The sequence below is a fragment of the Montipora capricornis genome, chromosome 14 (assembly GCF_036669925.1).
Source record: "Montipora capricornis isolate CH-2021 chromosome 14, ASM3666992v2, whole genome shotgun sequence".
Lineage (NCBI taxonomy): Eukaryota > Metazoa > Cnidaria > Anthozoa > Scleractinia > Acroporidae > Montipora > Montipora capricornis.
This window is the reverse complement of record NC_090896.1, coordinates 3,110,549-3,128,048: the sequence shown is the minus strand read 5'-3', so window position 1 is coordinate 3,128,048 and position 17,500 is coordinate 3,110,549. Positions and strand designations below refer to the sequence as shown.

Below are 17,500 nucleotides of genomic sequence, written 5' to 3'. Positions count from 1 at the left end.
CAGTCTCTATTTTTACTGAAACCGCTCGAGCCAATTTATTTTTAGGACACTTCGCCCACATTGTACGACACGAAAGAGATGACCTAACCGTGAGAACTTACGACAGTGCAAAGTTATATTTTGAGATGACGCTTTCGTCGACGTCGCCGTCTTAGATCTTGAAGTCCCCAATTATGAAGACAAAGACCAAGACCAATGAATAGAGCCCTTCATGACTCAAAAATTAACAATATCAACAACAATGGTATAAATATTTCACACTCCAATTCCAAATGTACTTACCTTTCCTGAAAACTCGTTTCTTGGCTTTGGTCTCTTCTTCCAGTGCTGCAGCTTTTATCCACAGTCGCACTGATAGTGGGAGCTGACCAACTGCTTGGGCGCAAACTGATTTTGCTGATTCTGGTGGCTGCAAAATCAGAATACAATTCACACAAATAATTTAACCACATTTGCGTGCTGAATTTGCAACATCTGGATGCATTTCTCCCGTTAAAAGATCTTCAACTTTGTAAATAGTCAGCTCAACCGGTAGTTCCAGATGAGATTTTTTAACGCTGTTGTGTTTGCTTGAATGGTTGAGTTCTAAGCACAGCGCCAAAAGATAAAAGATATAAGCTTTATAATGATATCAACGCATATACCGTACATGTAAATACCTGGCTGACAAAAGTTAAAGTTAAGGTCCATATTGCAACAACCACTGACAGTGCCCCACCAACAAATTTGAATGTTACCAGGATAGGACTTCAAACCCGATGTTTGAAAGGTCGGCTATTGAAAGGTCTCTGAAATCAGTCCCTTGGCAGGGACGAAACATACGTACCGTGTAGCACGAAAATTTTGCGGGAGTATAATGCAAACGTTTCACAATAATACACCGCCGACAACCGCATCTTCCATTATACTTTTAGAATCAGGTGCTCCGTTTTGGAGAGCGACCTTCTTCGTGAATGTGTTAATCTTTAGAAAAGTGTACGTTCATGGAAACTCTTACAGTTTTTCGAACCGTCTCGCGAGACGAAAGGCTTCTCTAGAGACGAGAGCCTCGTCTCGCGACACGAAAGTCTCGTCTCTCGAGACGTGACTCTCGTCTCGCGAGAGGGTGGTAACTTACTTTTGAACGGTAATTTACATGTATATCACCCAAGTGGCACAATTCTGTTAACAGCGGAGTTTTTAATTCGACTGAAGGGAGTTCATTTTTGCGGGTTTTTAATTCTGCGGGAACTAATTTTCGTGGCTCGGGGTCAATCCGCAAAACGTAGAACCGGCAAAATTTTCATGCTACACGGCATGTTAGGCATTTAAGTACTGTATATCCTCTACAAATTAAAGCTCGACCGAAAAATGGCTCTTTTTGAATCCGCAAATAGCATACATTTCATCCGCAGATTTACAGTATAGATGCACCTACCTACCTATCTTGTAACCTACCTACCTACCTACATACATACATACATACATACATACATACATACATACCTACCTACCTACCTACCTACCTACCTACATACATACATACATACATGTACATATTTAATAGGCCTTTTGCAACTAACGATCACATGGTACAAAATCCGCCATGCTGGAGGGCAAGCTCATTATTATTCCCCCACTGGGACATTCAAACAAAGAGACCTTAACCAGTCAAGCTTGACTTGCCTTTGTTTTAATGTCCCAGTGGGGGAATAATAATGAGCTTGCCCTGCAGCATGGCGGATTTTGTACCATGTGATCGTTAGATGCAAAAGACCTATTGACCACTCCCCATTGGGGCTTTTCAGGGCCAATGAAACACAACGAAACGACGGAACAGAACAACGACAACTGTTAAGAATCCCATCCGGCCGGAGGCAAACCAGTTGGCTATTTACAAGTGCAGCTGGCAAGTTGAACCAGGGACAACCAGGATCAAATTCAACGAGTGGTCAGAGCGGGTCTTGAGCCCGGGATCTTCGGATCTCACGGCAAGCGCCTTAACCACTGGGCCACACTGCCTCCTACCTGCAATCGAATGGCCTCAAGCCACACATCTTCGTTCTTTGAACAGACTTCAGTTCCTTTCACGATTGTATTTCGAGCTGCTTGCATACGACCAGTGACCTCTTCCAACCGAGCAGCTGCTATCCAACCTGAATCATTTGTATGATTAAAAGCAAGTTAATGCATACTCGTTTATTGATTGTGCTTATAGTTATTTGGTTGTTAATCCAATCACCCCAAAAGCAGTCCCCAATGATGACCAGTAAAATTGTCTGGCATTAGACAGAGTAAAATCTATAAGCATCACTCTCTGTAGGGAAAGGGTTTCAACAACAACAGCAAAAACAGCAACAACAACAACAACAACATTAATGTAATTGTGACAATTCTAAATTAGCATAAACTGCTATTTTTGCGGCACGAATGAGAGGCCTGGTGAGCCGTGTTTGGTGCGCAGTGGATTTTGGGATTTAGGTTTGTATTGCTAGCATTAGTAGGCTAATTCATTCCACAGTCAGCCTTCACCGTGTGCACAAGTCCAGTTTCATTTACTTTTATACCGTGCTGCAAAAATTGTTTTATGCCTTATTAAATTTTAGGCTGTATAATGATAGCGATCATTTAAATTGTAAATAGCGTACCCTAGAACTCCAAGGGTCGCACCATTGCCTTGGTCGAGGGTAAACGTTCCCCGATTTTTTCCACCTGCTGGTTTTTAGGGGTTTTTGTGTCCGGCTCTGGTGCATTGCTCTTCTCTTTATAATAAAGTTGATGTACCAATATTTTTGTACCTATTTCAATGCTAAATAAAATAGCACGGTGGCTTGGCTGGCCAACGCGCACACATAATCTACAGTGTAGCTCGAGTGTCCGGTTGAGTAGTGGAGGCAAAATGAGACACCACAAAGGAATCGAAACAAAAAACAAAATGAACAACACAAAACATTATTTTCAAGGTAAACTTTCTTTCCACAACGTGATGTGTCACTTACCAGGACCATGTTGGGGGTTTGTTGTGATAACTGACTTGAGCAGGAGGCGAGCTTTCTTGATATCTCTGTCACACAAAACAACAAACACACACAAGAAAGATAATTTCTTGGTTACGAACAAATGATACAAGGTGATCCTTCCATGTGAGAGAAACGACAAACACATTTAAATTACGCAAAGTGCGAGTCTTAAGACAATCTTTACATCAAAAGTTTACAGTAAATGTACATGTCGCTATCTTGATTGAACAAAACCAGCAAACTCGATACACCTTCAGAACAATTCCAGTAGAATTTAAAATGGCCACTGTGTCGGTGAAAAGACCGATTTTCGTAGCTTCAAGATCCAGCTGTTTTCACAAGAGATGCATACATGTAATTATGTACATGTACACACAAAAGCAAAGGAATTTACACTTTCATATACTGTAGGGTCATACGTGAGAAAAAAAAAATCCTGGGTTAATACTGGGTCAATCCCCTTTGTACAAACGTACATGTATTATTTTGTCCTGACATCTATGTTTTTGTCTACTTTTCAGACTGTAGTGAGAGCAGGGTCATGATAAATGCTCCTTAATTGACTAAAATAATTATTCTTGTGTTTATTACCCGATATCGCCTCCTGCAGAGGGTGTTAAGCTTTGTAGGTCAGTCAAATATCCTTTAGGATCCACGACTGTCTGACCACTCACAGAATCTGATGCCTACCATAAAAAAAAAAAAACACTTCAACCAACAAAACACAAAATTCCTTCTCTGAATCACTCATTAAGCCACATAAAATTGATGAGAGCTTCAGTCAGGGTTTTGTGCAGCAAGAGACTAAGCTAAAATACATGTAATGTTAAAGGGGCTAGGTCCTGCTATTTTATGTAATTTTGTTTAATTTTGTTAATTATGAGCTCTAAACGTCAAATTGACAGAGCAAGAGTCTTTCATTTGCAAAATCACGGCCACATAACTGAGAATGATTTTCCAGCTGTATAAATGACATTTTGATATAGACTGATATAAATTTGAAAAAAGGTGGGCCGACGTTTTTCAAATTTACCCAAATTCAATCCATTTCAATCCTCTCCAGTTTTGTTCATCCATGTCCATTCTTGGCTTCCCTGTGTTTTGTTAGAGTTCTTCTATAGTTTTGAACAGTTATTTTGATATTTTAGTTAATTCTATGACCATTCGATCAGTGCTGAAATTGCCTAAAATTGCGTGACCTAGCCCCTTTAAGCTAGTTTCAATGGCTCAGAGCTCACAAATCATCTGAAGCTGAGTGGAAGAGCATCTGTACTAGTGATTACTGAAAGGTCATGGGTTCGATTCGCATTAGCAGAACTCGGATGATGACAATTTTATTAGGATCACAATGATGGTGGTGATGATGATGATGTTGTGGATAATGATAATTATGATGAAAAAGACCACAACAGTAATGATGATGCCGTCAAATAATTATGATGATGAGAATAATAAAGCTAACAGTATTGATAAAGATGGACACCAAAATGATGAGGACGACGATGATAACATAAAACAACTACTACTCGTGAAAAACCACTGTACTTTTGCGTGTTGACATCATGGGTTTCATTCATGTAAGGAGAACTCTGTTGAGAGAGATTCTATTGAGAGTGTCAAAGAATCCTCATGGATGAAATACATCTCCTTTTACAAGTATTATTCCACTATTACACCATTTTACTGTAGTGTCCAGTTTGACGGGTTTAGAGCAGAGCAAATATGGATGGAACGGGAGTTTTTCAATGAAAGAAATTGTTTTCAATATGATGCAAGGCCCGAGAATTTAGCTTGTCATTGCTTGTCACTCATAATTTCGTTTTAATTAATATCAATTCAAATAAAGGACATTTGGCTGGCTTTCTGTGGCCCTGAAGTACAGATGATGCATTCTTTTTTAAAAACACTCTTACCTTCTATACCAAATAAAATTGAAGCAAAATAACACCTTTTTTAGAGTGGAATAATAAATCTCTTATCATATGGTTTAACATTCTAATACTAGCGGACACTTCACTCATTGTTCGTATTTTCCTCGCCCCTGCAGGGGCTCGGAAAAATACTGTGCGCAAAATACACACACACATTATGTGAAACCATCAAATAAGATGTATAAAATTAATTCATTTCCTATGGTGAACATTTATCATCTACAGTACTTTACAATATTACTATTGCCAGGGGCCTGTTTCTTGAAAGTTTGCTCTGCATCTCAAAAATGGAGAGGTTTTTAGTCATCAAACTCCACAATCTTATGATCATTTTTGAAAACATGTCATACGACCAGCATGTAGACAAAGTTTGCGGAGTTTCCGTCTGTCAGCTCGCTAAATTCTCTTGTAACGTTAAAGCCACAGACTTTGCTTGTTGTGAATGGCTTAGTAAAATGACAAGAGGTTTGAGTACACATCCATGTTCCGACATTTGAGTTTCCCCATAGTGTGTGGCTATACAATAACTGTTGACTATTACCTGATCAAGCTTGACACCAACAAGAGATTTGCGAGCTTCACCAATTTTTATCAAATCAAGGTCCGCTGAGGGAGTGGAAAATCCAGTAGCAATTCCACTGGGTGTCATACCTCCTGGAAAAGGTGTTTGAAATCCACCAAATTTCTGCCAACAATAAATTACAACAAATAGGTCACACAAAGATCACACATCCTACACTGCACCAAGAGAAGGGGGTTAAGTTGTTACTTACAATTCCTTTAAGTGCATGTACATGTACAGTCCGGCTCGAAACTATTATTTTGTGCATTTGCTGCTGCTCTGACTAGGTGAAATCATGGAGTCAATCTCAAGTTTGACCAAGGTAAAACCTCATCTACGGCAACCAAAAGCCGAGGTTTCAACTAGTTTTTTTCCCGGTTGATTTACGCCTCGGTTAAGGATGGTGCCTACTATAATTGTTATTGCACAGTCATACGTTCTGCGCATCTCAAGACACTCAGATTTCCTATCAGCCGTGCTTATTAATACAGGAATATTTTTGCGCATTTCAAAACTATTCTGATAAAGCAGAACTTAGCAAGTGCTCTTGGTATCCATAAACAAAATTGCAAAAGAATGCCATACATTGCTTTGTATTTTAAAGCTTTTTAATATTGTTGATTAATTATCATCAAAAAATACATGGTTACCCCCAATTTTCTTTTTGGATTTCAATATCACTTGTTAAAATCTGCTTTTCTCGCATATATAAAAATACATGTACCTTTGAATTAGTAGGAACCGTCCTTAAGAGAGGACACGGTATGGCTTTTGCTTTTTTAAGCGTTGTAATTTAGAGGAGCAGACGCTATCAAAGAAATCTGCACATTTTTGCGGATTGATCGCATCAATAATTATGCGTATTTGATGTGTTTACAATCTGCGATGGTAGGCACACCCGATTGTAATGAAGTCCCTTTAAGGCATTTCTCGTTTTTCTATTTCCAGCAAACGTCAAGATTTCTAAAAATTGTTCGAGTTCTGTTCAATACTGATGGTATAAAGATCAGCAGAAATTCTATCAAGAAATACTACCTGCGTTTGGTTAATGGTGACGCCGCTCAGAGTGGCCGGCCTTGAAAGATATGCAAAAGGCATTTTAATCTCATTGACCCAAAGATGGAAGGAAACAATTAAATGTACAACTAATTGTCAGCTGTTCGAGCTACAAGGCTCTCCATCTGTTTACAAACTGAACCTGTTAAGCAGTTTGCATAGAGAAACGAATTTCGTGAGTTGTCGGTCTCGCTTAGGTGACGGATTAGCATACAGCTTACGGTAGTTTATTTACGTTTTAATTCGCCAAGTTGACTCAGGCTTCAACTCAACCTGACCCAACTCTATCCTATGGTTGTTGAAGTATTAATTTAAGTTAATCTTGCTAATTCAAAGGAATGCTTTGAAAACATTGTTTCCTTGAGGCAAATTACCGCAATTAATTCGGCTGCGGCATTCCGTTGCTTTCGTCTTTGCCTCGGTTGCGGTTTTTGTCTAACCTACTTTGTAGGTGATTTCACGGTAAACACTATCAGCAAAGATGAGGTATTACTGCGTGCAAATGTACCAATAGTTTCGAGCGATACCATATTTTCTTGTCTTTGGCTATTCAACATCATTTGTGTCATGACTGTAAGTCGATTTCCTAACTTCCTTTTGTTTTAATTCATTTTTGCCAATTCACTGTTTTTTGCTCTTAAAACTTACATGTACATGGATTTTCACTTTGGGAAGAGTCAGCCTTTCATTAGTCAAAGTTCCGTCTACTAGTTTTGTGTGGCCAAATGTAATTTAGACAAAGTTAAAATGAGACAATGCTAACTAGTGGCTGTCCCCGGACTGGCTACTGGGCGGTCCTGGATGCGTACTTCCTCCTCGACAGATACATGTACATTGTACCTTCCCTGCTCCACCAACCTGAAAGGCACCAGCTCCCAAGCTCATCTATTGTTGATGAGTTTTAATTCTCATTAGAGCCAATTGTTATTGTCTTAAAAGCAAGACACTATTATTATAATTAATATAACATTATTTTTAAACTGTTGATTAACATTAATTAATTTGTTCTTCAGAGTCTGTATTTTAGTCACAGGACCAATTTTAAAGATAAATTATTGTCTAGATAATACTAAATGATTGATTTAACTGTTCCTTTTGATCACTTTTTTCCTTGTGACATGAAAAATGTGCATTTGGGTCTTACATGTACATGTATGTTCTTTTCTTAGAGCACTTCGGTAATGACTTTTTGGACGCAAAACAAGAAGAGAGAACAATAATTTCATTACTTGTACTGTACCTGTTGCCGTGGATCAAGGGATGTCATTTTTTCTCCAGTCATAAGAGCACTATGCAAGACACTGTCTGGTACAGGCGTGAACCTAGTGTACACAAAAACAAAAGATACTTATGCTTTTGTACCTTTAGTGGAACATGATGTAAAGTAGTTCACAATGCACAAGTTACAGTATATCTTTGTTTACAAGGGCAGGGGTATTCTAGTGGATTTATTACAACTTCTCAGACAGTATACACTGTATGTGCTACATATGGCCTGAGCGCTCTGTGCTTGGGCCATAAATCAAAGGAAAAAAAACTGGGTTCGTAAGTTAAGAAGACCTCAAACTCAGTTAGTAAGAGGTATAATAAAATTATGCTTGTTTGCAAAATATTGAGTCACCATCTTGAATCTTGAAAATAGAGAAATGTTAGGAATTGAAAAAAAAATGTTAGTAAGAGGTCTAATAAAATTATGCTTGTTTGCAAAATATTTAGTCACCATCTTGAATCTTGAAAATAGAGAAATGTTAGGAATTGAAGAAAAAAAATGCTGCTGAAGGTGTTGCTGTGCAAAGTATGAGATGGTTTCCATCTTACATGGATTCAAAGCATTGGTTTTTTCCTTTCAAATTTACAAGCTACTTACTTTTCTGTTCGAGGATTTCTTTGTTTTTTGTTTCTGTAATCTCCAACCTCAGGAATGTTCACCCAATCGTCTTCAGAGACTTCCCCAAGCTTACGCTTATGAATGCAAGCAAAATGTCAAAATAAAATTAATTTTGCATGCTTTTCATGTAGTTCTCATGCCATTTATCACAAATATATATAATTAGTCAATGAATTAATGAATGAATGAATGAATGGTTATCTGTCTGACTAACTGACCGATGGACTGGCAGGCTGTAAAGAACCACTGGGCTGACTTACCAATGATCTGACTGCTTCAGGCTGACACGATAAATGATTGACCGGCTAACTCACCGACTGACTTACATGAAGTGACTATCTGACTGACTTTCCCACAGACTGCCCAGCCAACTGACTGATATGTCACTTTTTTATCACAAATTTGACCTTGTACTGTAGATTGAAAAATAAAATTAATGTACCTTAAGGTCAGAAAACTGTTGCTGAATCTTTGGCCTTTCTTGGCGATATTGTTCAATTTCTTCTTTAAATCGTTTCTCCCTGAATTGATTTGAAAATAAATAAATAAATAAATACACAGTAAATAACTGTTTAGTGACAGCTGCAGCTTGATAAGCTCACCAAGATCACGAAAACATTTTCATACTCTTATTTTCCAACTTTAATTTCACTGTACATGTACAGTACTTCAGACTCTGACAATGTGGTGTTCATTAACAAACCTGATACTGGGGATTGACTTTTCCCCTAAAGGTGATTCTCTGGTCATTACAATGCCAGAGTGCCAATTAAGATCAAGGCCAATTATTCTGCTTTACATTAACAGTTCATCACATTAATTTTTTCATCAAAGTGGGTCATTGAAAGCAACAAATCACAACACTGAATAAGCCATTCTACAATGTACAAGTCATGTCTCTTGCAGGGCCAATAAAATTTTGCTCTGGCTAATGCCAAATAATTGATTTTCCTCCTCAAAAGGAAGTTCAAGGGCCAGCTGGTGTTTCACATTTTAGGCCTAATTAGGCATAAAACGGTACATGTATTTAATCTCAAAATCCAAACTTTGCGTAAGTATTCAATGTACATTGTATGGTGGGGTAACATAAAAATTTTTATTATATATGAAACAATTTAAAACACACTATACATTGACGAATTTTGACTACAGTAAATGTACCTCCTTTCTTTTCTTCTGTCATCCATTCGTCTGTCAATAGAATCATAAATGGCATCTGCCTCTTCGTCATCCTTTTCATAGGGACAACTTGAAAACAAGCTTCCTCCATAACCAGCAAACTTCAAAGAGAACAGTCAGATGTTTAATTTTATAATCTTTAAAGAAGGTCTAATGCAAATGGTTTATTTTGTACTGACTATCAGAAAAAAAAATTGTTATTAGTAAATTTTTGATCAAGTACAGTATAATACATACACATGGAGTGACTAAGGGCTACTTGAAAACCTAATGGTTCTTTAACCTCTTGGGGACGGTGCCTACTAATTCAAATGCATTTTTGCTGCAGCTTATGATTACGCAGAAAATGTAGATCTTAACAAATGTTATTGAAATCCAAAAAGAAAATTGGGGGTAGCCACGCATTTTTCAAAGATAATTGGTGAATAATATTTCTAAAAGGCTTTAAGATACAAAGCAATGTATGACGTTCTTTCTCAAATTGAAGCTTAATGATCTCTAAAAAATGCATGGTTAGCACCAATTTTCTTTTTGGATACCAAGAGAACTTTATACTAAGATTTACTTTCTCCGGATAGTTTTAAACCGCGCAAAAATATCACTATATTATTACCGGTAGTAAGCATAACCGATAGGAAACCCGATAGGAAACCGAGATGCGCAGAACGTATGCCCAATAACAATAGCAGGCACCGTCCTTAAAGCTCAACAATAAAACAACTCTCTCTATGGTTCTTCACTTTTACCATTATTCTTCAACTGTAGAGCATAAAATTCTTACAATAGATAATTATAAAACTTAAAATGAAAATTTGATGATTTGTTAACCCATTGAACCCTGGGAGTGAGACTTGACAGATTTTACTCAGTCTAACGACAGACGATTTTACTTGTCAACTGGGGTATCCTAGGGAATTTGAGGTGTCAATGGGTTAATTACATGTACATGTAGATGTAGCTACAGTATGAAAACCCAATATTAATAATAATAATTATTATTATAAAATGGTTAGCTCTCTCAGTCTCTGTCATTAGAGTCTACTGTATGTTTTCTGTTGTGGTTCAAATTTTCTCCTGGGTTTTAAACCAGTTTAATTTTGAGTTTCCTTTGTTCCACATTACAATCATAATGAAATATTATTATTAAAATCTCTCAGATAATACGATCACTGTGATTGGCTGATTTAGCCATCCATATAGTACGGCCCACTGTACAGCCCACTAAATTTGAGACTTCGATAAAACATTCTCTAGCGAGTTTTTCTGGCGGTTTATAGCAGGATATTAAACAAAAAGCCAAGAAGATTTGCACCTGTAGTTGTTTTTTTGTGGCAGTTCAACCTTCCACTTGACCTAAACTACCTGGTACAGCTGTAGTTTCCTTTCCAGCACTCCAGATTACATGTACCTCAGAGATTATAATAAATACCTCTCGGTCCATACTGTAAAATTATGGATCCTCATTTTCCCCGTTGATTTAAGACTCGCAGGCCACAAATCACAAATCAATCCCATTATTGTACAGTATGGACCTAAAATTCTGTTAGTTGGCTCATTCTGATCATACATGACTAGTATAGTACTTGTTTGTGTAAATGTAGGTTTGTGTATAGATAATTATACTTTTTAAAAAAAGGAGTTATTACACTCAGGCTAAATGGAGCACACTGATTGGCTGCTTAGCATTGGATCACCCCCGATGAAAACAAATCACATTGCCACCATACAGGTTGGCAATCAGACATAGTTTCATGCAACACTGTTTAGAAGATATATGAATGTAGCTTAGAAAGTTAGGGTTCCTAAACCCATCATTTCAACACTCCTGTCACTTCATCAGGACTCTTGCAATAACACTGGATCACTCCTGAAGAAAACACTCGATAGGACTGTCCAAACATTGGGTCTTTGAATCATTAAGTTTCTTAGCTACGGTCAATTTTTTTGAAACCAGAGTATAATGTAGCACGAGCATAACATTTTAGAATGTTTGCCACCCAATACTTGTACCAAATCACCCTTGGTAACCATTGGCTGCTTGGTAGATACCACTTACATATACAGTTTCCATGTAACCATAAATTAAACTTTTTAACAAAACACACAAAGCCCCATACATGCCCACACTTTTTAAGCCTTTCAGTCGTAACAAACATATTGGTCATCAAACCTCATCATAATTGGTTTCATTCAAATCCTCTTCATCATCATCTTCATTCTGTGTTTTCTTTTCGTTTGCAAATCCCGGTTTTCCATGTCGCTCGTCAGTTATGTCCGTAGCATCCCTTGCAGGACCAATATCTGATCGAGTTGTGAAACCAGTTGCACTGAAAATGCAGAGGTGATTACTGAAAATTCTCTGCACTGATCAGTTGTACTTGAGGTTATTATTACGTGATAATAATAATTATTATTAACATTGGTGACAAAATTAATACTCCTTAATTTTAACTTGGCATGAAATTTCGGCGTTAATTTATAATTTTACATGTGAAATTACAATGTTGCCATGGCAACTTTTCCTACTGTGCCAAATGGCGTCCAGGTTTAAGAAAACCTGCGTCTTACGAACGTAATAGTTACATGTAATCAAATGGTATACTTTTGAAATTAGGGAATAATTTCACTTGCATTTTGTCCAAAATCAAATAATTTCACTTGCCCGAAGGCTCAGGAAATTATGCGATTTACCAAGACCCTAACTATTGGGTTGACATGAAGCCATTTTAGGGAATTGACATATTTCCACTCAGGGAATCTAGTTTGTCAGAGGTTCTGACATCTCTGTTTCACAAATTACATGGAGTCTGTTAATCACTACAACATAACTAACTTAATACCAAATAAGCACGAAATAAAGTGGGCCTTAGGTGGTGTTCACACTTACATTGTAACCTACAAAAGCCATGTATGATTCACAAATTAAAAGTGCTAAATTTATTACGGTAGTCCATATATTTTTAGAAGTCCATGGACTTGGTCCATCACGGTACAGTGTAGTCCATGGACTAGGGGTCAGTGAAATGTACGTGCGAACAAGCACGTATGATGGAATAAATACGGAGCATCCATAAGCAAGGAAACATGAATGAAAAATCATCACACTTTCAGTCCATCAAGTTTGCCACATTTATTTTTGTCCAAACATCATTTGACCAAAGATTTTAACTGCTTTTGTCTGGATCTTCGACAAACGAGGGCCAACTCTCTTCGACTTAATCGTAAAAATTACGGTCCTCGTCATTTTAACAAGAAGTGGCAGCTGAAAGCATGCGATGACCAATACGATTATAAATTGTCAGACATTGATAACATTTCATTTTTGAAAATTAAATTTCCGATCTTACCCTCTGCCCAGGCCAGGAACATAACCCAAAGGTGCTGGCACTCCAATAAAAGACTTCTTTTTCCTATTCAATAGCGCCATTCTTCGTTTACAAGGCAAACTTTCTCGATTGTCTGATCCAAGAATCAGCAATCGTCTCCAAAATGGCGGACGGCCTCGTTATCGCGTAAATTTGGGACGCTGGAACTGAGTCTGAGAGCCGAGACCACAGGTACCCCATCCCATATTATTTTTTGATTCGTTTTTTCGGTAACTTCTCACAAGTGGAACTTCATTTACATGTAACTCAGAATTAGCCTGTAAAATAGATACGATCTTCATGTGTTTTTGTTTTGGTTATTTTACGTTTTTTTTGTTGTTGTAATTTTGACGGAATAACACAGAAACAGAAAGAGAAATTGGTAATTCTGGGCCTGTTTTATTGTTTCAATCTTCTTCAAAAAATGATGCTGACGAGACACATGAAGACTGGGCGTAGTGGCTTAATTGGTTGAGCATTGGACTACCATGCAAGAGGTCTTCAGATTTTAAAAAAACTCTGGCAGGACCCGACAGGTACAAAACACAGGTCACAGGTCATTGTTTACCATTTACAGAAAGTATCCTAAACATTCCTAGAAGCTAACCTTTGGCCTAATTAGGCCTAAACAAAAGTTTTTACGCCTAAGGTTAGCTTTTATGAATGTTTAGGATACTTTCTGTATTGGTAAAACAATGACCTCTGACCCGTGTATTTGACCAACATTCAGGGTCTTTAAAGTGCCTATCACTAAAGCACAGTTTTGCACCGGCAAAAATAATGCAAAGCAGTCTATAATGTCATCCCGGTGTTAAACCCATTGCCCTTGATTGCTCGGTTACGAATCAAAGTATATCCACTTTTTCCGTCTTTCAAAGCAAATAAAAAAGTGAATTTTCAATCCAATGGTTCTAAAAACAACACAATATATTTGGACGATTTTGGAGAATAAATAAAGTGGAAAACTGTGTTGAGGTGATAGGCACTTTAAATAAACCAGGAGAGCCAGTGCAAATGGTTAGACTCTCCAATCTTCATGGATAAGGATGAAAAACCACAGTTCCCATCTCACAACCCTTCAATGTTCATTACCCTGTGGGACATAAAAGAACCCACACACCACTCGCCAAGAGTACTTGGCATGGAGTTCTTCGTGTTGTGGTCTGCCCTAAGCTATATGGTTGAACTCTTAGCATAGTGTACTCTGATTTAGGAGTATCCAATCAAAGCATTAACCCATTGTAGGAGTCAGACTTAACAGATCTTACTCTGTCTAATGCCAGACAATTTTATTCATAAACTGGGAGCATCCTGGGGAACTTGAGGAGTCAATGAGTTGAAGAGGCAAACTGAGAAAACTAATAAGGGAGTGTAAAGGCACAGAGATGGCAAGCCGGTTATTTCCCTAAAAAAAGGGACCAAGGCCTTAGAGTAGGTAAACTGAGCAAGTTCCTTGGTTGGCCTGTAAATGATTTTGGTTATGCATTCACAAGAACAGAATGTGAAACAAGGACACACTAGGATCATACAAAGGTCACTCCTCATTCATGTACTGATCAACAATGCTTTCAGTCAAGTGTTCACTCCACATCATGTGTCATGTGGACTGAGAATTGACATTTTATCAGATACTCAGCTATTTGTGGACTGATACTACAGCAAAATTTGACCAATAGGGAACTTATGATTCAGAAGAAGAATGCTCATGAACCTGAAAGAGGTGGACAACATTGATGTCCATAAAGAGTAGGTTGTACACACTTACGTGTGATTCTTTTAATTAAACAATAATTTGAAGTGAACAAAATTAATATTATTGTCATAAAATGGCACATTGTACACAGTCATAACATATCAACACACCTGCTGTCATGAAGCTCTAGCTGTTGTTGCCAATCTTTTATGAACAGTCATACAACGTAGAAAGAAACTTTCAATGGTTACTCTCAAAACACAGTGAAGCAAATTAAAAAAGACAGTTGTCTGAAAACCTAATGTGACCCTGAATTTCTTCATGGCACCATACTACTGGGGTGTCACACAATGCTTGATGAAGAAGATTACACATGGCAAATGACAAGTGCTTTCCTCATGCGGATAATTTACCTTGAATGACGGCAAAACCCTTATTTCAAGTGTCACATTTAATAATAAATTACCTTAATTTTTGGAAGACACATTACTTTGTCATAGGTTACCTTTTTCTTTTAAGTTCATGATTTTCTCGTACTAACTCTGGAATTATGCTGAGTAATTAAATTACGTAGTTCTTTATCAACAGTTTCAGTTAGTCCGTTGTTCTGCAATGACGCCATGCAAGAACGCCGCTTCTGTTTTGTTGTTTGTTTGCTTGAAGACTCCTTTCCTTTCTTGTTGTTCTCTGTGCTTGCGTTAGATGATGTCAAGCAAGTATTTATTCCCTTAGTTATTTCACTTTGTGTGTTGATAGTTACAGAAGCCATGCACGAGCGACGCTTTTGCTTTGCAGATCCCACAGGCTTCTCTACTGTGGGTGCAAACCTCTTACAAGACGCTGACAAAGTTTTGGCAGGAGCGGGGCAAAAGTTTGGTTCTGCAGTTTTGATTCTACGCCCATTGTCATCATACTGACTCCTGGCAGAAACAACCTTTTTGTTATGCATTTTGAGCAACTCCTCTAAGCTTTTATTATTTGAAAGTAAACCAGTTTCACACCTTGTTGATTTTTGTTTTTCACAGTCTGTTGAGGCTAAAAGTTGATTATTTCCCTTCTCACTATTGCTTTCAGGTATCACACAAAGAGAACGACCAGTGAATGTATTGTTTTCATCCTTACAAAACTCATTGCCATGTCGTGGAAGAGAACAATAATTATTGTTATTATTCGAAGCTCCAATATTGGCACGCATATCTGCGGCACGCAATGGTTTCATGCTACATGTATCGACAACTGTTGCCTCCTTCAGTGAGGGTTTTTCACTTGTCTTGATGCTTTGAGGGATGGTTGTAGTTTTCTGGCAGGTTCCATCACCCGACTGAGTCAAATGTAGATCAGGCAAGGACTTGATCTCATTTCCTTCAACACTGGTAGTGTTCACGTCAGGAACGGCAGGCAGAAGTCGTCGTCTTCTTCTTGGCCCCTGCCGACAAGCTCCAGTCATGGCCTTGTGTAACAGAGATGTCTTTGGAGAGGGTGATGCTGAAGATGAGGAAGATTTCAGTGATCTGATTCGCACTGGTGACATGGGAGAGTGGCTGAGCTTGGCACCCCTGGGTGAGAAAACAGCTACATCATTTAAACTACTCTCACTTCCTTCTTTGGAACTGTCATGTGGTGTATCTTCTGAAAAAAAGAGACATTTAAATTTAATAATGGTCTTTGCTCAGGGGATGGGGAGGGGGGGGGGGGTTGAAATCGAACAAAACACTTAAAAGTAATGGTGAACTCAGAAAACAAAGAGGACAGAGTTTCTGATTGGACAAAGATGTTGTCAACCTTTTCATCCATTGACAGTCTCTAGTAAAATCTATGTGTCACTCTGAGAAGGGAAAGCATTAACGTAAAACTTATGGAAGCAGTCTACATGTATGTCTAACCTGTTTTCGGAGAATCTGTCCATGGTGGAGTGAAACTGCACTTTTTATCACACATAATCTCATCTGGTGTCTCTCTACCATCTCCTCTAAAACTCCCATTAGAATCCTTTTTCCCCTCCTTGAGTGACACCAGTTGCTCAGCATTTTGTGCAGATAACTTTCCAGTTTCTGCGCTTGTTGCACAATTCTCATTCCTGGCTTGATTTCCATGTTGGCCTCTCCTTGTCCGTATTGTGCGAAGTCCTAATGACTTCTTGCTGCTGTAGTCTTTCTTGGCGGGTTTCTTGTCTCGTGGTTTGCCCTTTGACAATTCAGCTTTGTTGCCTTGGCAACCAGAAACCAACGGCTTATCAGTGGCAGAATAATAGTTGGGGTCCTTTGGCTCATGTAACGGATGCTCTCTCTCAAACCACGAGTCATCTAAGCTGTGCAGTCAAAAACAACATGTAGTCTATCAATATTTATGGTTAAGTGTTTGGAAAGTAGCAGAGGTTACTTCGGGCTGCGTTTTTCAACACCCACCAGAGCTAATGTTGGATTGCGTATGGACAAATCCTACATGTTTACATTCTAATAAATGAAAACCTTGATTAGTGCTAATTGTGTTTTAAACATGTTGGCCCAGGAGAAGAAAATTGGTGAGGAGATAGATTGTATACTGCAGGAAAGGTATTTTCTGCCCAACCAAGGGACCAGTTGATTTCTTCATGTACATCTATGTAATTACAGTTATCAAATGACAGTGTACATGTACCAGTTGTTACAGCAATCCCGGGCACTTACAAGTATCTCTTTGCCTAATAACCAAGGGGTTGGCAATTCAATAATCTCAGTCTTCCTCAGATTGGAAAATTTGACCACTCCAAGGAAGGACTGTGCTTGCACAACATGGCAAAACAATGGACAATGAAGTTTTATTCTCTGGCTAGCACTAAGACAGAGGC

General features: G+C 38.2%; 2 protein-coding genes across 4 annotated transcripts in view; both read right to left on the bottom strand.

Moving 5' to 3' along the window:
* The window catches only part of LOC138032322 (pre-mRNA-processing factor 6-like), a 34,708-nt gene extending 21,592 nt beyond the window's left edge, over window positions 1-13,116 (bottom strand). Inside the window, exons 1-11 of the mRNA XM_068879979.1 lie at window positions 12,963-13,116; window positions 11,786-11,942; window positions 9,598-9,716; window positions 8,879-8,957; window positions 8,416-8,510; window positions 7,789-7,870; window positions 5,472-5,615; window positions 3,591-3,685; window positions 2,979-3,043; window positions 2,008-2,135; window positions 283-409 (exon numbers count right to left, since the gene is read on the bottom strand). Coding sequence (XP_068736080.1) covers window positions 283-409; window positions 2,008-2,135; window positions 2,979-3,043; window positions 3,591-3,685; window positions 5,472-5,615; window positions 7,789-7,870; window positions 8,416-8,510; window positions 8,879-8,957; window positions 9,598-9,716; window positions 11,786-11,942; window positions 12,963-13,042 — 1,171 coding nt within the window. The 5' untranslated portion in view covers window positions 13,043-13,116. The remainder of the gene's footprint in view (window positions 1-282; window positions 410-2,007; window positions 2,136-2,978; window positions 3,044-3,590; window positions 3,686-5,471; window positions 5,616-7,788; window positions 7,871-8,415; window positions 8,511-8,878; window positions 8,958-9,597; window positions 9,717-11,785; window positions 11,943-12,962) is intronic.
* Window positions 13,117-14,727: 1,611 nt separating this feature from the next.
* LOC138032620 (uncharacterized) overlaps window positions 14,728-17,500 on the bottom strand; it is a 4,277-nt gene continuing 1,504 nt past the window's right edge. For 2 of the 3 annotated variants that reach the window (XM_068880329.1, XM_068880331.1), the window contains 2 exons: window positions 16,557-16,981; window positions 14,728-16,302 (listed from right to left, as the gene is read on the bottom strand). In XM_068880329.1, coding sequence (XP_068736430.1) covers window positions 15,194-16,302; window positions 16,557-16,981 — 1,534 coding nt within the window. In that variant the 3' untranslated portion in view covers window positions 14,728-15,193. The remainder of the gene's footprint in view (window positions 16,303-16,556; window positions 16,982-17,500) is intronic. The other variant, XM_068880330.1, reaches the window with a different exon arrangement.